Raw genomic sequence first — 18747 nt, 5'->3', positions numbered from 1 at the left:
GTTGTCGGGGAAAATTTCAGCAGGGTTTTGTCCCTAGAGAGGCCTCTTAGGCCCTTTTCTGTCCTATGAATGAATTTAGATGTGAGGGTTTCTCTTGCCTTAAAACTGTTAAGTTCATTTTGCATACATCCCTAGAGAGAAAAACTGGCAGATGCTTTTGTCTTGGAAGTGTTTAAAAGAAAACTGCAGAACAGGAACAAGGGAGAGAAGGGGCCCTGCGTGGAGTCCCAGAACATTTTGGAAATGGCCAATATGCAGTTTTCATCAGTACTAAGGCGGGGCGCAATATGGTGCCTGTAGCTCACTAGGGAATATGAATGTTGATTAAGCATACTCCCAGGCTTTGAAATCCTGAAAGCAGTGTCAGAATAATGGATGTTGAGCAAATGTCAAGCATTTGTTAATTTCGCTGTTATTTGGAGTTTATCTACCATGATCAATCAAATAAACTAGTGCTTCTCTGTTGTGGCATGTGTCATTGATATGGTGATTAGGTGGATAGAGAGGCCTTCTGCCTTTTTTTTTTTTGGTTAATCCAGGTAACAGATTACATATGAACTGCCATAACTTTAGGTTAAATGTTTCTTTGCAGTTGGTTTAGTGGAAAGAGTTGCATTAACAAAATACCTAGGGGGTACAGAGAGACAAAAATATTTGCATATATGCTGTGATAAATTACATTTGTGCAATTTTTTCTGCTTTTGGCTGTAAAATATTACTGTCATGATGAGGGAGAAATTGCTTCGAAATAAAAGTTGATAGAGGGATCTTTTACTTGGTCTTAGAAAGATAAGCTTGAAAACAAAGTACTGATTTATGGCTTAGCTCCCTTCTTCACTCTAAATATTTTGGTTTCTGAAAACCAGAAAGTTGATCTCAACATCCTCTTACTGATACCCTTTAGTTAAAAGTAGAGGTCTCTTTTATAAGAATATGAGCCCTCTTATAAAATATATCATGCATAATGTATATGTGTAAGTTGTTAGTTACTCACTAACGTGCAGACCTATAAACATTCCAGTTGAGAATATTTTGTTCTCTTTCTCAGTTTTCACTATTTTCTGAAGTCCTAATTCTGTTAGGTTGCCACTCTTTGAAATTAGGTAACATATAAAGACCTGATATTTAAATGTGAAGAACAAGATTAAGATTTATCTGAAAGAGAAGAAGGCTCTGTGGCCTTTACTGCTTTACTGTAAAATATTAAAACTTCAAAATATGAGAGGATAGAGTTGGATGTTTTGTGTGAGGCATTTTTGAAAGCTGTCTGAAGGATATTATCGGTCAAATTTCTATGAATTCCAGTGAAGTTTATTTAACACTCTTCTCATTGACTTTTTTTTTATCTGTGGTACTTATGGACTTAATATAAAGACAGTAATGTATATTTTTATTATGTTTTTGATAAGTCACAAAAATATAAGAAGTGTCAGTGAGTCATGCCATATTACTTAATGCATGCTGAGGTAATCTTCAACTTATTTTAACAGAGAGCTAATGTTTGTTCTTCCTTGGCTTCCACATTTATTTATCAAAGCTGCTAGGCTTATTCTACCAAAGCCAGTGAAATTTTGGTTCTTAGTGAAGGTGGTTCTGTGTGGTCAATCTTATTGACTGTTGTTATCAGATATGACCATTCCATTAGTGTTCCATTAAATTCTGTTCCATGGACTAAGAGTTCTGGAAAGCCAGCATTGGCACTGTGAGAAACAAAGCTTATAGTCATTGTATATATTTTCAGGGCAATATAAGGAACACCAGAAAACTCCTCTAGAGAGGGGAGGAAGGGAAAGGAAAAGGAAGAACCTGTTGATAGGAGTGGAAAGAGTAGAGAAGTTTTAGGATGCACTAATATAATGTTGTGATCAGCTCTTGTGATGTTCCCTTCGTATTGCCTTCCAGTTTCAGGTAGACAGCTTTTTTAAAAAGAGAATGCTGGAAGAACATTAGTAGAAAGAGATAGCTGGATTTCCTTCTTGAGCATTTCTGCAGTCTTTCCAAGGGGAAGTAATTAGTGGCATTAAATGACGTTATTCCCTCTATGGCATAATATGCTATATCTCTGGGGCTGAAAGTAGCCTTTGTAAATATCAGCATGCATGATACAACAACTTAGATATGCAAGACAAAATACTGCACTGTTGGGTAGGTAAATGTTCTGGTTTAGGGCAAATTTGGGAGGAAACTTTCAAAGAGGACTCTTTAGTAAGCAGATTCAAGTGGCCCCTCCCCCAACTTGTTCAGGGAAAGACAAGAATTATTATCTTTGTTTTTCTTTTTATTTTTGCTCAATAATTACAAATAACTTAAAAGTTGTAATTTTTTTTAATTATAAACACTGTCTAGGGCTCTAAAATCTCAAGGAAACTAGCTATAAATGGATTAATCTCTTGCCTTGAGTCTGTATCATAACCAAAATGGGAATTTACTAAAAACTCTCACTTCTATATCATCTGTGTTTGCTTCTTGAAATTTTATCCTGAATATATTTTAGATTATATCCTGAATGGGAAGCATCAATAAGATCCTAACTTGTTTAAGGAATTAACAGTTTTGATTGGATAACTGGAAGCTTTTTTGACTTAAGATGTTCACTTTTTACCCTGGAGAAACCTGTGCAACAGTGTGTGTGCTTGACATGTGATGCGTGCAAATGCTAAATACAGTAGCAGCATGAGGCAAGTGTCATTAACAGTAATTTATGTAATGAAAGCCACCTGGCTGTCTTTGTAATTAATTGCTTCTAAATAGTAAATTTTAAATGTAGTTTATAGTTTTCTAAATCTGATTATATATTTTTAGGAGCAAATTGTTTACGGGTATTTAGGGATTTATTTAGTGCTGAACTATGCTTTTTACATGCAGGCTAATGTTTTAATACAAAATGAACAAGCTAATTAGCTCGGAATTACCATTCATTCATAAAAATAGTTTTCTAAACTTAAACACCTAACTTATACAGGACAATATAGTTTTGCTGGAAAAAAAAGGCTATAAAGTAGAATTATTTTCCCCTTTGTCCACAGTAAATAATTTTGGGATTGAAGTCTGAAAAACTTATCTTAACTGATCTATTTCTTTTCCTGGGCATAAAAGAAAGTAGCTCAATAGGCTAATCCAAACAAAATGAAGGAATGAACATGAAATAAATATTTTTAAAATTACTTTCCGGTAATAGTTTACTGAGTATATTTTCAATGTGTGGACCTTGGCTCTATTCAGTAGGGCAGATAAGAAAGGAGAAGGATAAACCCCTGGTTTAAACTGTATCTTCTTCACCTTAACTGCTTGTTGGGGTCCTTTGCTCTTGCACCCTAGGAACATCCTTCTTTGCATGACCAACATCAGATAAGGAACTACTTTAGTGTATTTTTATCTAATGGTTCAATATTTAGATTGTGCTACTAAGATAAAGATGGCAGACTTGCAAACATGTTTCTGGTACGGTCTTAACTGAAGTAAATTGAAGTAAAGTGTGGATGATGTACACTTGAGTGCAAATGTTCACAGATGTTTTTCCTTTTTCCTCAGTCTCTGGTATGCTGCTGTATGCCTCTGCTTTCTTTCCTGGAGATGCAGAAACTTTTCTTCTTGCTAAGTAACTTGCTAAGCTTTAACTAAGTAGTTGAAATGAACAACATAGCAAATCATCTACTTTTGCGAGTCTCAAGCATTGGGGAACTTTTTTTTTAATATTCTCAAAAAATTTAATGGTAGAATTAAAAGCAGAATTATTGAGAATACCAAGAAACGGAGATGTGGTGGACACGTTCTGAGATTATCAAGGTGTATGTGGAGACAAACCCTGTTTGTCTCCTATCAGTTGCTTATGTCAGTGGATTCCCTGATTAGATGCTTAAAGATGGGTTCTGCTGTCTGTAAGGTGAGGACTTTCAATAGTCAATGAAGCCTGATGTCGGAATATTTAGGAGTTTTAATTTCACATTTTAGCACTGACAATGTTTTTCTTAAGCCCTATTGTGGATATATATTGTTCTGTATTACATCTGAAAGTATTTTTCAGTTTGAAAATGTGACCTTACAAAATAGTTTTATATTTTAATGGAAGAGACATTAGTGAAATAATATTTTTTTATAGAGGTCTCTCTGTGGGTTTGGCATTGGAATAGGTTCCAAACATTCACGCAACAAACATTGTTTCATTCCGGAAAGAAATTATATCAGAACAGTATCTTAGGCAAATTACTGTCCATTTTCACTACTTGCTTACCAAGATTATAAAGCTGAAAAAGTAGTTTCTTTTTGTATGGACCTGCTACTCTTCCATTGCTGTGATTGCTGGGTTTTTTAACATGTTATTTATTTATCTACTGTTAAAGCATAATGCCGTTTTTCTCAAACATATATATGTGAATGGAAAACCAGCATTTTTGTTCGTCTCTTTTCAGGTTGGGAGATTGATCATAATACTTTGCAATAATTCGAATATGGAGTATTTTTAGTTATGCTTACATTTTTGCTATTGGAAATCAGATTTTTAGATGTGGGTGGAAGAAGATGTAATTTATCTCTGCAAAGAGCTAGCATTATTTTGGGATCATTGCCTGTATTGGTTATTTGTACTTACCTCTGCAATTTATTTTTTTCACATCTGATACAGATTGTTCATAGTCTGCAGTTGTTTTAAAATATATTGGTTGTTACAAGAGACACCAAAAAATTAGTTGTCTACAGGAAGAATTGGTGCTCTGTTCTTAAAGAAACTTCTAAGTCTTCCTAAATGAAAAATCAAACAGTATCTAATACTGACAATTTTCCTCTGTCTGCTGCTAGAACTTATTGGCCAACTAGGTCAGACATTATTAAAGTTCAAGTGGCCCAGTGGGAAAAGTAATGGCCTTACGCTACTATGAATTTTAAATGCTGCCATTTCTATGTATTGCACCATCATCTGTTCTCACACATCACTAAATTGTATAGAAGTTGTGGGACCAACCAGTGTCAAGGTCATAGAAGTGATGACTCTTCTCAAGTAGCCTAGGCTGGGCTTTGTCATACAGTTATACTCATAACTGTGGCCGTAGGCAGCAAAGTTGTATGCACATGCCTGAATTTAATCTTTTTATTATCATTGAATAGTGAAGCCTGTAATGCAGCACATCTTTCTCCTCAAAATCTTTACTTCGTATTTTATTTTTGATCCTGCCAAAGGTATGAAATTGACTTTGAGGCAAAGGCAGTTTTTAGGGATCTATTTAGGTCTTTTGAGTTGAGCTGTTGTACAGCTTACTGAACTGGATATCAGAGAATTTTAAAATTGGTTAATGTTATTGTTCTCATGATGAGCTTGAATTTCATCTGGATTTTAAATGTATGGTATTAAGTCTGAAATGAGCACATCATCACACTCTTCTTGTCGTATATGTATGTATATCTACTCACACATAGTGTAACAATAACAACAGTAACAACAACAACAACAAAATAATAATAATCATAATCATAATAATGGTAATGGGAGTATTTCCTCTGTAGAAGTGTATTCACTTGATAGTTTCCAAAGGAGTAGCTACCATTAATGCTTCATTGTATGGAAAGCTTCTTATGCAGAAATAATAAAACTGGTTTTGTATTCCAGACTTGAACTGGTGTAGCTGGAAAGCTGGAAAATTAGAAGATGGCCACTTTATGGAAGTTAGCATTTTGCAACTGAAGACTTAGATACTTCTATGTTACTCAGTAACCCTAATTCAAACTAACTTATTGATTTAAAAGTATATAGACACACACATGTATGTAGACAAGTATATTGATTTAACTTAAATTGGTAATTCACTGACTTCTGAAAAATCATTGATAGATTTGTGAATGATAAAAGTACACGTGTACAGAGACAGTACTCTGCTTTTTGAGAATTTTCATTCAGAGAAATGACTACAGTCATACTAAACTATAAGAAAAAATGTTGTACTTGAGGCTACAGTAAAGAAAGATTAAAGCTGTAGCTATTGCAGAGGTCAAGGTGCCTCCTTTGTTCCATGCTCTTCAGGCATATAAGCCTAACAAGCTCTGGGTAGGCCTTTGGTATTCCTGAGCCTTCCTGGATTGTCTTGTGGAATCATTCAGACTGCTAAGAAGCCTTTTTGTTGTCTGGACAATCCTGACATGTGGAAGAAATTGTGAGAATCCACAAGTTGTCGCCTGCCCTCAGGTGGGAAGTTGACCATCAGACTGGCACTGGGTTATTTACAGGGGTAGCTGTGGTGCTTGCTGCCCACGTCCTGCAGTTCTGGGAAGCCACTGAGGCTGTGTGCCTCTGTGCATGGTATGCATTTGAAACAATGCTGCTAGATCTATTTGAAATCCATTACTGACAGAGTTTTTACAAAATAGGGTGGACTGGTTAGCATGTGATAAGCAACATAAACATGGCTTCCTTTAGGAGTCCCTGTTCCAAATCATTTGCAGTATGGAAGATGAGGATTTGGCTGCTTGGATTTCTTTCATGTCTTTAATAATATAACAGGAAAAATATGTTTTAGACACATGCTCTGAAACTTCAGGATAGATGTGAGGAGAATTCCCCTTTCACCACTAGCCTTGTAAATTTTTTTGATTTATATCTCTTTCCTCACTTAGATTTTAAAACTGGCATGGCAGCACCACACAGTTCTAGCCCTGTTAGTTTATTTTAATGCTCAATATTGTACCAGTAAAAGTATTTTTAGACTTACTATACATGGAAAGGGGAAGTTCTTTTCCAGTTAAAAAAAATGAGAGACCCTGGCTATCTACTTTAGAACTTTAGAACTTTCATATAACAAAAGATATGAGTAGGACTGCATACTCACGAGAGACTGTGGAAGAAAATTTTTTCCCCTTATTGAATTCCTGCTATAGCTAAGTGGCACTGTATGTTCTTCAGAGAGAAGGTTTGACACTGCAGCTTTGGGATTTCTCATATACCAGCTTCTGAATGTTGCAAACACAGCTCCTGCCCCTCCCCTCGGTTATTTAACCAATATATTTATTGTTCTAATAAAGTGGAATATTCAATTTTATGAAAAGGAAACAATGAAGCTATTCTGTTATATATAACATATTTGTCTTACGAACTATGCTTTCCCTCTTCTTGTCTTCACGTGTGTGAAATCTCTTTAGATGCTCTTCCTTTGTTCTGTCATAAAATACATTAAATCTAAACCTGATTTTTACTTTTTCTACTTTAGGCAACAACTGTGGAGTTAAAAGTGAGGGAGAGGAAATTCATTGTAAAACATGAAACATGAAACAAGTGGAATCTTGGTTTGCACCTACAACTCCATGTTTTCAGTAATCTCAGAAAATATAGTAAAAGCTGTAAGTTGCATCTTAACTGCAAAGAATTCATGATTTGCAAGGGCTGATAATACAATATTTGTATAACATTTGCTGTGCTTGGGTTTTCTCCTTCTGAGGCTGAAGTAGCAAATATTAAGCTGGACAGCACTCCAAATCTTGATTGCATCTGCAATTCTGTTTTGTTGAGGTGATGATCTGATACCATTAAATTGCTTTCATCATTACTAGCTGTTTCTTAGCCAAAGTTTTGTATCTACTCTAGATACAAAGCAGTAAACTGCTTATATGAACTAGTAACTTATCTGTTACTACTTTATATATGAGTACTCATTGCAAGCCAGAACGTTTCTGAAACACTCTCCAGGGATTATAGCATTCCTTGTCTTCAAATTCTGAGATTCATTAGAAGAGAATGGTCTGAATTTCATTCTTATGTAGTAATTGACCAAAAGGCATATTATTTTCCCAGCACCAAACTTGCAGTTTTCTTTCTAGCTTGACTGATATCTGAGTTCTTAGAGATCATTTCTGTTATCCCTTTTTCTGGACTGTCTTGGGCATCCCATTCTAAATGTTGGATTTGTGTATTAGAAATAACTTTAATAACTGTAATACTGTTATTTTAATGGCAAGCAAAATTTTATATCTTTATATCACTTGTAACCTAGAACTTACACTTCATTTTATAAAATAAAAGTAATTTTATTTTTTAAAAATAGGCATTTTTAGCTAAATTTAGATTTCAGTTTTCTGCTCAAATCCACTTACATATTGACAAGAGCATGAAATGCATCAAGCATTCAGGTGGAAGTATGCCACTGGCATCAGCATGGAGTAGCAAAAGGTAAATTGGTGTCGTGGATGCCAGTATGCAAGTAAAAGAGGATGTCTAAAGAGTGAGGCTGGATGCATTGAACAGAGCTCTGGGAGTTAGATTCATTACTGTCTGGAATCGCAGAAGAAAATGTTTCCATGAAAGTTGTCACTACAGAACTCAAGAGAAAAATTTGCTTATTTCCCTGGGCAATATACTTAGTTCTATGAGAGGGATAACAGGTTAGATTATTAAGTGTTTAAATGAGGTAGTACTCAGAATTATGACTTCTGGGTTTTTGTTTGTTTGTTTCAGAAAATCAGCAATTATGTACCTTGGCTCTACAGTTGTTTCTCAACAAAAGGGTCTGCTTGTCACAAACCTATCTTCAAGTAAGCCATGAGGCTTACTATATAGTTTATTCCATGAAAGGCAATAGCACGGTACTCAAATGTTATTTTGAATAAAAAGCCACTTTGAGTGTTATGTTTCTTTTCCTGCATAGCTCAGCAATAAATGCATTTGTCTGCTCATTTGTTGCTTTGAAATCTTATATAGAAGTATCAGAATGTGGATGGAGTCCTGGGAATTTAGCTGCTCCTCTAGAAGTAATGATAACTTCTATGGTACTATTCCTGCTGTCATATCAGCAGTTGTGATTGTGCTGTTTTGCTATTCAAATTCATGTTCATGACTTCTCTTCCCTGTCCAAGTACATAGTAGTGTCTTTTTCAGTGTTTTCTGAAACCGTGATGTTTCAGTTTTCACTCAATAGGATCTTGCAATAGATGCTCCATCTGTGTTTTGAGGAGCTACTTCATTTTGCCAGGAAGTTGTCTCAATGAAATTGTAGCAAGGAAACACTGAGTGGCAGATGAGTGGTTTTAGTGTTTAAGACAGGAATGATGTTAACCGAAAAAAACATGGAAGCAGCCATGTGAAGATATAAATCCACTTCTTCTGGAGAAGAGGAAAGATCATTGAGTAGTAAGGCTTGTAATTATTTGAATGGTGTTATTGATATAATTCTCTTTGCCCCAGTGATAAAGTTGCTGTACGGCAATCCAGTAGATATCCAGTTTGCACTGTTATTTGAATGATTTTTTTTTTTCAGTATTTGTGCTATGTCCTAAATTATCTGAACAGTTGGAAAGACTGTTCCGTAGGAGAGGAGTGTTGAACTAAATGGAAGTAGGTCACAATCCAAGGACACCAAAGAGACAAATAAAATGGACAAGAATAAGAGAAACATTTAATTTTGAGAAGACCTTGAAGGTCATCAAGGTCATTAACCCAGCATTTCCAAGTCTGCCATTAAAGGTGGAGTGTAAAGGGGGGAGGAATAATGGTCTTAGGTTTTTTTTATCTGTCATTGTCAGTGTATAATAGGATAATGGTAGTATAAATACGGTTAACATGCAAGGAGTAGACTAAAACCACAAAAATTGCTATGTCATTGGAGGATAACTCAAACCAGAGATCTAGTCAAATGCTGTCCTGATCTGTTCTGGGATTTTTCCCACATCTATCTCTAAATTCAGTTCTACCATTATGGCCATGTAAATCTACAAGGTAATAATAGTTATGTGGTGAGCCATTAGGGGGCCATATGTATTGAACTTATTTATAGCCTGCAGGTTTGTTTGGTTTTTTTTTTAACATCTTGAAATATCTTAGCTTTCTGTATCTGTATAGCCTGTGTAAGTATATAACCTTCATTTCCTTTGTTCAACTTTTAGTGATTACATGTGCAGGTTGCAGATTGTCATAGTTGGATTATGCACCTTTTGGAGAGGCTTTGTGGTTTGCAACTCCTGGCCTCTGTGTAACGTGTATTTAAATAAATATTTATTATTTAAATACTGTTTACTTTATGTGAATAGAAACTTTATAAAAATTAAATTCTTTAATGTATTGGACTGGTTTTTTTCTGTAATCCATTAATTTAATAAATCTATATGTTAGTCAGTTTCAGTTGCTGTCACTTTTATACTGTTTTAACATTCGGTCTCAGTACTCAGGGTGAACAGTCCAATGTGTAAAATACCAAAGATCAAGGCTCAGCTTACTGCTGTCACACAGATGTTGTGCTGGGCTGACAAGTCCAAAATACAGAGGCAAAAAGCCTGGAAGCTCAGCTATGGATAAGACATACTTGTAAGTTCTTTATACAGCACTGCATTAGTCTAGTCACTTTGTTCCTGATTCTTCAGCTGCTTGGTTTAGAGGTAACTTTATACCATGCTGCATATACATACTGTCTGTTTAACTCTGCTCCAACCATCTAGTTGTTTTGTGCTTCAGTGTTCCCTTTTGAAAGTGAAAGTAGGACTTCCTTATTTTAAAGTAGTGTTTCTGAAGTGTGACAGTTGGAAGGAGAAGGATCATTTATGTATGGAGAGAATATGTGCTTTTAATGTAATTATGATATGATACAGGTGTTAAATTCACATACAAGAAATCTGACAGAAGAGTGAGACTTTAGACGTTGTGAAATCTCTGAACTACCTATGCTGTGCCATAGTAGGTACGTTCATGGAAGGAAAAAATGTTAATTATTCATAATGCTTTGCTGTACCATAAAACTCGATTTATTGAGACTATAATTTGTTCAAGTTGCATGTAGTAGAAAAATATATCAGGAGTAATTAGTAGTATTCAGGATGTGATGAGGTAGATATACCCACAGAGGACAATTGAAAACAGTAGCGGTGTGGTATTGATTGCCTTTAGAGGAAAAAAAATCTTGTCTCTTTTCTAAATGTTAACAATTCAGAGAGAAAAATTCCCACTTGGGAAGAATGCTTTCCAGGTTGCTTCATTGCCAGGTGTTCGACATTGAGTGGAGCCTTAGATGAATGAAGCTTATGGCAGCTTTTGGAAATGACCGACTCCGGGGAATCTTGGCTTCCTGCTGTGAAAGTTTCCATTTTCAAAGCACATCAGTTTCAGTGGGAATGTTCCACTGGTCCCATATGCTACTTCTGACAGAGGGGGAAGTTTTTTAACCTGAATATGAGACAGCTACTGAAGAAGTTCCCTTGCTGCTAACAAAATGAATTTCAATATGTTGCCAGTGAACAAGCGGCGTGTTCCCAACTGCTGATGGAATTTAACTCCATCAATTTTTAATGGAAATTTTGCTTTAATTTCCATTTTTTCCCTGTCACCTTTTAGGTCCACTACTTTCTCCTGGTAGGACTTTTGGGTTCTGAAGTTGAATCACCCAAACAATATGCTAGTTTGATTTGAAACTCTTGCTATATTTTCCTCCCCTCCCTCATACACTCTCTCCTTGACCTAGCAGCAGGAAGCCTTTGTCTGAGGTGTTCATCTGGAACAACTTTTCCACACTTGTTTTCATGTTCTGTTAGATTACAGGGCAGCAGGCCTACCTTTGAAGCTCCCTTCTCTTTTGTTTCTTTGCAGTGCACTCCAGTAATTAACTTTGTCCTTCTTTTATTTGTTCCAGTCAATCGCAGTCCACTCTGCTGAGCATCTTCTCCCAGGAGTACCAGGTTAGAAGTTTTCTCCTTTGTGAGGGTTGACAGGTGCCTAATTGAATGATGAATGTCCCTTTATTTCTTTGTAATTGAACTGCCAGCTTTCTGATTGGTTTGGAGGATGTTCCTTTTTCCACATCAAGCACCGCCTGAGTCTCAGTGGATGGCTGCCAAGCCTACCCATCCATCTGTCTAATAACATCTAGCCTTTGCTTATTTGGTGGACCTGTAATAAATTATGCTAAACCATTATTATTCTGACAATAATAATTTCCCTGTGTTGCGTGGTTCCATGTGCTAAATGTTTGCTGACTTGCACTGTCAGTGCTGCTTTCCATTGCTGACAGAGATGATGATAAATGACCATTGCCGGAGTGGCAGAAGGCAAGAGAGGCAGAAAATGGAGTCATTTATCATGAGATGACAGGTGTCAGTCAAGTGGCAAGTCTCTGTGGAATTACTTTTTGTAGTTTTTCAAATAAGTTGTTTTTAAGCAATGTTCTTCCTGGTTAAAAATGCCAATTGAATTGTAAAACCAGAGTGCACCAGACTTAGATGGAATTGAATTGAGGGAAAATTAATACAAAGGTTGAAAGAGAGAACAAGTTTTTCTTTGCCCTCAGCAGCCTTCGGTAAACTTATTTAGATTCAATTATTGTGACCTTACTGGCTTTTACATATGGTACATTGCAGTACACTCTGAAGACGTTCAATTCAATAGGTAGATTGAATGTCATTTCTGTATGGAATCTAAAAGCATGGTTCACATCTATCAAAGTGTAGCCAAGGATCGCGTGTTTGTGTAGTCACGATTCCTGTGTTTTGATCTATGACACCTTTGTAAAAGTCGTTTTTTCATTTTTCCAGAAACAAATCAAAAGAACACATGCCAAGCATCACACTGCTGAAGCTATCGAAGCTTACTACCAAAGGTATGACCTCCCCACCCAAGTTAAGGCTCATCATAGATACTGATTTTTACAGCAGTTGTGAGTAAATTAGTTTATTAAGCTAATTTTATATAACAATAAATGAAGAATTTGGGAATACAGAATGGTTCACCTAAAAATGTTTTTCACTGGAAATACAGAAATTGTTCAGGATTTGGTCATTCTGATTAAGAAAGAGTTTGCTTCCCTGGCTCTAAGTTAGGATAAGCAAATATTTTTTCCAATGTATATAATGGCATTTATTATGTATTGCCTATAGTTTGTAATTTTTTAGGATTTCTGTGTCAAGACTGATTTTGATGACTTCCTTACAGCAAGAGAGCTTGTTCTGCTACAGTTGCTTGTTTAAAACAACATTTGTGTTACATTACAAAAAGTTACATATTCATGTATTGCCAGTTAAACCACTAATTTTTAGATCACTCCTGTTTTATCAACAGAAGTGTCAGAAATAGTTTTTAAGGGAGGATGAAAACCTTTATGTCATTTTACAATTGTTTGCATCTTAAGCTAATAAACTGTGCTTGCTACACCTTGTAGTTTTTCTGATAGTTCCATAGGCTTTACTAAAAATATTCCAGTGACATAATTGGGGCATAGTGATAACAGGTAAAGATACGCAATTAAAATATTACTTTGTAGAGTGACATATCTGAAGAGCATGCATGGCAAGTGAATTCCTACTTGTGATGTATGATATTCATGCTTAATACTAATCTGTATGAATCAAGAAAATAAACAAAGAGCCTTCATTTGTAAACAATTAAATGTGCTACTGCCAGAGTCATGTATTTAAAACTTAACCACAGCCTGATTATATTATACACTGGTTGAGAATATCTAGTGTGAAGTGTACTAGTTTGGGTGTTTGATTTTGGTTTTTTAGTAGTTGTATTGTTTTGTAAAATTTGTACTGGATCACATTGCACTTTTCCTAGGGTTGATTCTTGTTTAGGAAGAATATTGACTTAAAATTTTGTTGTGCTAATAACATGCATATACAGTACTACTTTTAATTATTTTTCACTAGAAGTTTCAGTGAAGTGGCCTGTGGTAGTTGTAACTGCTGCATAAGTAACCCTTTCCTTAGACTATGTGTAAATCACTAGTTCCAGCCTGAAACTTCAGCCTGAAACACGGGACAAGATTTTGCTTTATGCAAAGCAGCAGTTGTATTGGTGTCAGTAGGGTTGTAGGTATGATTAAGTTTGTCTCACATCAGGTAGGAGGATTTGGTCTTCTGTCTTCTTCTGTAGTCTGAAGTATGATAGCAGTACATAACTAATGCATTATGTATGAAGTTGTGTGGTAGTGGTAGAGAAAATCATTCTTTATGCTGTTTCTGAGTATGTCATTTTGCAAGTGTATTAACATGGCTGAGTAAAATGCACATGTTTTAAAATCAGAGATGTTCTGGTCAATAGCTAAAAAACTCATTTCAGTCCTGTTTTAATAGATTTACTGTGTAGTATGTTTAGGAATCTACAGAAGCAGACAACTTGAGATAGAAGCCACTTTGAAATACTTCAGGTGTAAATATGACAAACAAGTCTTCTCCTCTGCTCTTCTGTAGCATCCACTTTACTGCTGTAAACCCCAGACTGGGTGCTATGCTCCTTAGTATTTCTGCTGACATACAAGCAGATAATTGTGCTGTCATTGCTTTCTTAGGTCAGAAGCTACCAGGTTTTGAAGGTAGAGATTTCCCGTGGTCCCTGTTAGGAGCAAGTAAAATAGTTGAATAGAATAGTTTCTTCTACTTGGCTGAGACTTACTAGTGTGAAACTTAGGCAAGCACAAAGTACAAGAAGGATCAGCAGGTTTTCAGAACTGTATTGCCGTCAGCATGTGAGACCTGTTAGTCTATAATGGAGTTGCCAGAAGCATTGGAAATATATGACAGAAATTTACTTCATTCTCACTGGGGCTGTTCGATCATCTAGATGCATGTTTGAGAACTTTAATCTCAAGTACATTTTCCTGGTTGTGTGTTTTGTGTATGATATTCCATTTTCTTCTGTTATAAATTTACAATGTTTAAACATGTTTTGTGGGGTTTTTTAATATGGAACTGAAATAATTTACACCAGAAAGCTTTTTAAATTTCCTTAATTCGTTAAGCTTCAGAATAACTTGCAAGCAAAAAGCCCTCTATCAAATCTCATGTGAAGGCGTGTTATAAAGGTGTACCACCCATTCTACAAAAAGGTAAAATGATAAAGAATTTTAATGTCTGTAACTAATGAGCAGAAGTGTCTTCTGATGGATAGATAATGATAGAGCTGGAAAGGCTGTGCCTTCTAATGATGTCAGTAATGATGTGCTATGTGAATACAGATAGGATAAGCGAGCAAGTTCAAATGTTGGTAACTATTGTTCTTTTCCACATGGCTGCAAAGCACAAAGTGGCTTCCAATATCATAGCTCCTTCCCATCAGCTTCGGAACACAGGTTTCAAGTTTTATTGAAATGTAAATATCAAGCAGTGAAAGTAACAGAAGTGAGGAGAGCAGCATTGTGTGAATTGATGGTCAGAAACATCATTCTGTAATACCCTCAACTAGAAACATTAGGCCTTTGCCACTGATAGGATAATGACTTTCTATCAACCTTCATTGAATCCTAAATATTTCTTGTTTTCTTTGTAGAATATAAATTGTTAGACTTATTTCACTGAAGTAAGCCTTTAGTACTTAAATTACTGCCCAGTTGATGAAATCTGGAATAAATTTGAGAGCTTATGTTTTTGTATGTACTAGTGAATTGGGTTAGATATACACTGCACCTTCATAGTTGAAGGTCATATGGAACCAAAAATCTTTACTGTGAATAATAGAAGTTTATTTGTCTGTGATGCATCTTTAAGTAGTACATATATAATTTATTTGTGTATTTATTGTCACAATTTTTTAAATTTCTTGATATATTCAGTTTTTTACCTGTGTCTTCATTGAGATGGATATATTTTGCAGATGAATAGAATAGGAGACAACCCTGGAGAGTTAGTGATTGCTTAAAATACTTCTTAAAAGATTATCTATAATGCCAGTTAAAGCACTAATTTTTGGCATTATCTGTAATGGGGTATTGTCCCCCAAATGAAAAAGATTCACAAGGGATGCTGACATGTATAAAGTGGCCTTTTCTTGCCACTGCAAAATTACCTGACTTTGTCTTGTCTAGGTATCTGAATGGGGTGATGAAAAATGCAGCTGCCCCAGTATTACTGGACCTGGCCAATGAGGTAATCATCTTTCTTTTTTCTTTAATCTTCCAGTGTAAAACCTGAGGGGCATATCTACAGTGACTTTAGTGAGAAATGTAATTAACCTAAAAAAATGGTTTCAAGGCACATTAGACATTTTAAATGGTTCCCCAGTCTGTTAGTACTTAAAATAATTAGACAAAAAGCCACGTTTATTAATAAATCAGTTCATGTAATTAGTCTTTTAACTTCAAGGCAAATGTGTAGGATACCCTGAATTTGTATTTTGCTGAAAATTTCCAACAAACTGCAGGTCTTTATTGCATAAACTTGCTAAAAATTCTCAAATTGATTAAATGGAGTTGTATCATTTTGATTCCTTGCCTTTAATAACAAAACCCATCTAAGTTATTACTATTTCTTAGTAATAGGAAGGCTTAAAACAGATAATTTTCCTGACTCCATTTATTTCTGTTCATATGGATTAGAGGATGGCTAATGAAAACTGCTTAAGATAAAGCACTTAAGCAGAATAAATTTTTCAGTACATGAAAAGTTCTGTACGGATGCCATTAAAGTCTTTACAAATTTATTGATGCTGTTTATTAATTAAAATATGAATTTGCCTTGTTATACAAGGTGTTATTTGTATTAGAAACTGCTATCTTAGCACTACATTAAAGAAGAGGTAAAAAGTTTGAACAAGTGGCAAGGAGTTTTCCTAGAAAAAAAGAAATTGATGAAATACCTGTTTTTTAAACTCTAAAATATTTATCTACTGTAATAGTAAGAGTACAATAGCTGATACTCCCTGGAACTGCTCATGCAATCCTCAAAGGGATAGAATGAAATATATGCTGTTTTGTGTTGCATTTTAATAGAAAATGTAAGAAGGAAGTAGAAAATGAGTGTTTGCATTAAAAATGATATGGCACTGTGAACATTAAGTGTAGCAATAGCAGCAAGTTCTACATGTTAAATTAGAAAAAAAGAATGGTTTTTCTCTCGTGTACATTGCTGCAGCCAGCAAATGAGTGATTACCTATCAATTACTGGAAGGTTTTAATGGTCTGTGAAGTGTCTGTGTAACCTGATCATACAGTTAGCGTAGAATCAAGAATTTATTTTGTTTTAGTGGTAATGTGTAGCTTCTTACCATCTCTGGAAAAGACAAATCTTGAAGTACTGAGAATAGAAAGTACTTTATATAAATAAGTACAATCTTACTAAGAATTTAGGTAAACATCCCAATGGATGATATATTGCACCCATATTATATGGGAACTGTCATAAAAATATTTCAAGCACAGAGTAATATATCTGTTACTGGTTCTTTGTATATTTTTCGCATTGATTTAGAGATGATGCATATAATTTCTGACTCCAGTGAGCATATCTTTGTTTATATTTCACTAATGCATTTTTGCAATTCAGATCAAAGATATCTGCAGTTCAGAAATAAATAAAAATTAAGCCTGAGAGAAAGGGGAGATACATAAAAAACTTATTTGTTTCTGGTTTTGTAGTACAGGTATATCAGAAAGGCAATGCATTTTTTGACTGCCACCCAATGCATTAGGGAAACATGGCAATAACCAGCACCAGATTACTGCTTCCAAACAATCAAGCTGCCATTTTTATATGATAGTTAATATTTAAATGACATACTCTTGCATCTGCTGACAATTGATGTAATGGTAATACTTTATGAGTCAATATATATTTAATCAGTGGAAACTGTAAAAATTGATGAGAAATATATAACATAGCTATATTACAGTATGTAGCAGCTCTGTTAAATAGGAAAAGCTCCATATTGTTATCTTTTGGGGATGTTTTTTGAGGGTTTATAAAACTACTTCTAATTCTGTTTTAAAAATGAAATTATTTGTCAACTGTTCATATTGTATATGTAGTACAAAAAGACTAAAATAAATCACATTTTTGTTAGAAACAATAAAATTAGTCACTGTTCTCTTCATACAAATATTTTCAAGTGAGATTTGAAGCACTATGAATTTTACTTACATGCTAAATTCTGACATGAAGCATGATGGCCCTATTTCAAAGAAAGATGGACACATGATTAATATGAAAATCAGGGCGATGCAAGTACCTGAACTAATAAGGTAGTCCTTATTCAGGCTGGACTACCTTCAGTAATTTCACCATTTTTCATGTGTCAGCTCTGATGTGGGTTACTGGAAATAAGCAGCTCCGTAGAAAGCATTTCTCTCTACTTGGGGAATTTAAGGCCATCCAAGTACATACATATTTGGAAAAATATGTATGCACAAATGGAGTAACCTTTTTTGTATAGTTACTAAATCGGGATAAAATTTTTGTGCTAACAGTGAACTTGAAAAGATGTCGAGGAAAATTAATTGTGACAATGTGTGATCAAGGTTTCCTGTCTCCTAGTTAAAATTCTGATTCACTAAAGCAGGATTTTAATGGTATCTAAAAAGCTATTGTAATTTTAGGAGCAACTAGGTTATACATTTTTCATACATATAAAAAAAGTTGAAATGAAGGAATATCTTTGTTAAAAATCAAAATATAAACTCTGAAGTAATTTTGACCAAGCCCAACACATCTGCTAGAGATATTGATGCTAAGGATATGTGGTATCACTTGATGGTTACCACATGAACAAGGATTCATACATAGGAAAGGATGACCACTTCTTTTCCTTGATGGATAACCTTATAAAAGGGATTTCACGGTCATCTTCTACAAAGGGTGGTTCAGATGTAAAATGTACAAACATAATAACCAGGATTTTATGTTGTCTACTTTATTTGGTTTTTCATTGGGACTGTGGATTACTACCACCCATTTGGTGGAAATTATTGAGTCCGATAATTGCAAAAAGATCCTGTTTCCTCTATTTTGCTTGTTAGTTTTAATCTGCAAATATAGTGCAGTTCTGACGAGTGTGCATCTAAATGCATTTACCTCCTGAAATTCTGT

General features: G+C 35.0%; 1 protein-coding gene across 1 annotated transcript in view; it reads left to right on the top strand.

Annotated features, from left to right (window-relative positions):
• The window catches only part of CDIN1 (CDAN1 interacting nuclease 1), a 124241-nt gene that overhangs the window by 15031 nt on the left and 90463 nt on the right, over positions 1-18747 (top strand). Inside the window, exons 2-4 of the mRNA XM_059475133.1 lie at positions 11589-11634; positions 12487-12551; positions 15753-15813. Of these exons, the coding sequence (XP_059331116.1) occupies positions 11589-11634; positions 12487-12551; positions 15753-15813 (172 nt within the window). The remainder of the gene's footprint in view (positions 1-11588; positions 11635-12486; positions 12552-15752; positions 15814-18747) is intronic.

Source organism: Ammospiza nelsoni, chromosome 6 (assembly GCF_027579445.1).
Source record: "Ammospiza nelsoni isolate bAmmNel1 chromosome 6, bAmmNel1.pri, whole genome shotgun sequence".
NCBI classification, from domain to species: Eukaryota; Metazoa; Chordata; class Aves; order Passeriformes; family Passerellidae; genus Ammospiza; species Ammospiza nelsoni.
Note: the sequence above shows the minus strand (reverse complement) of the source record. Positions and strands in the feature narration are given on the sequence as shown.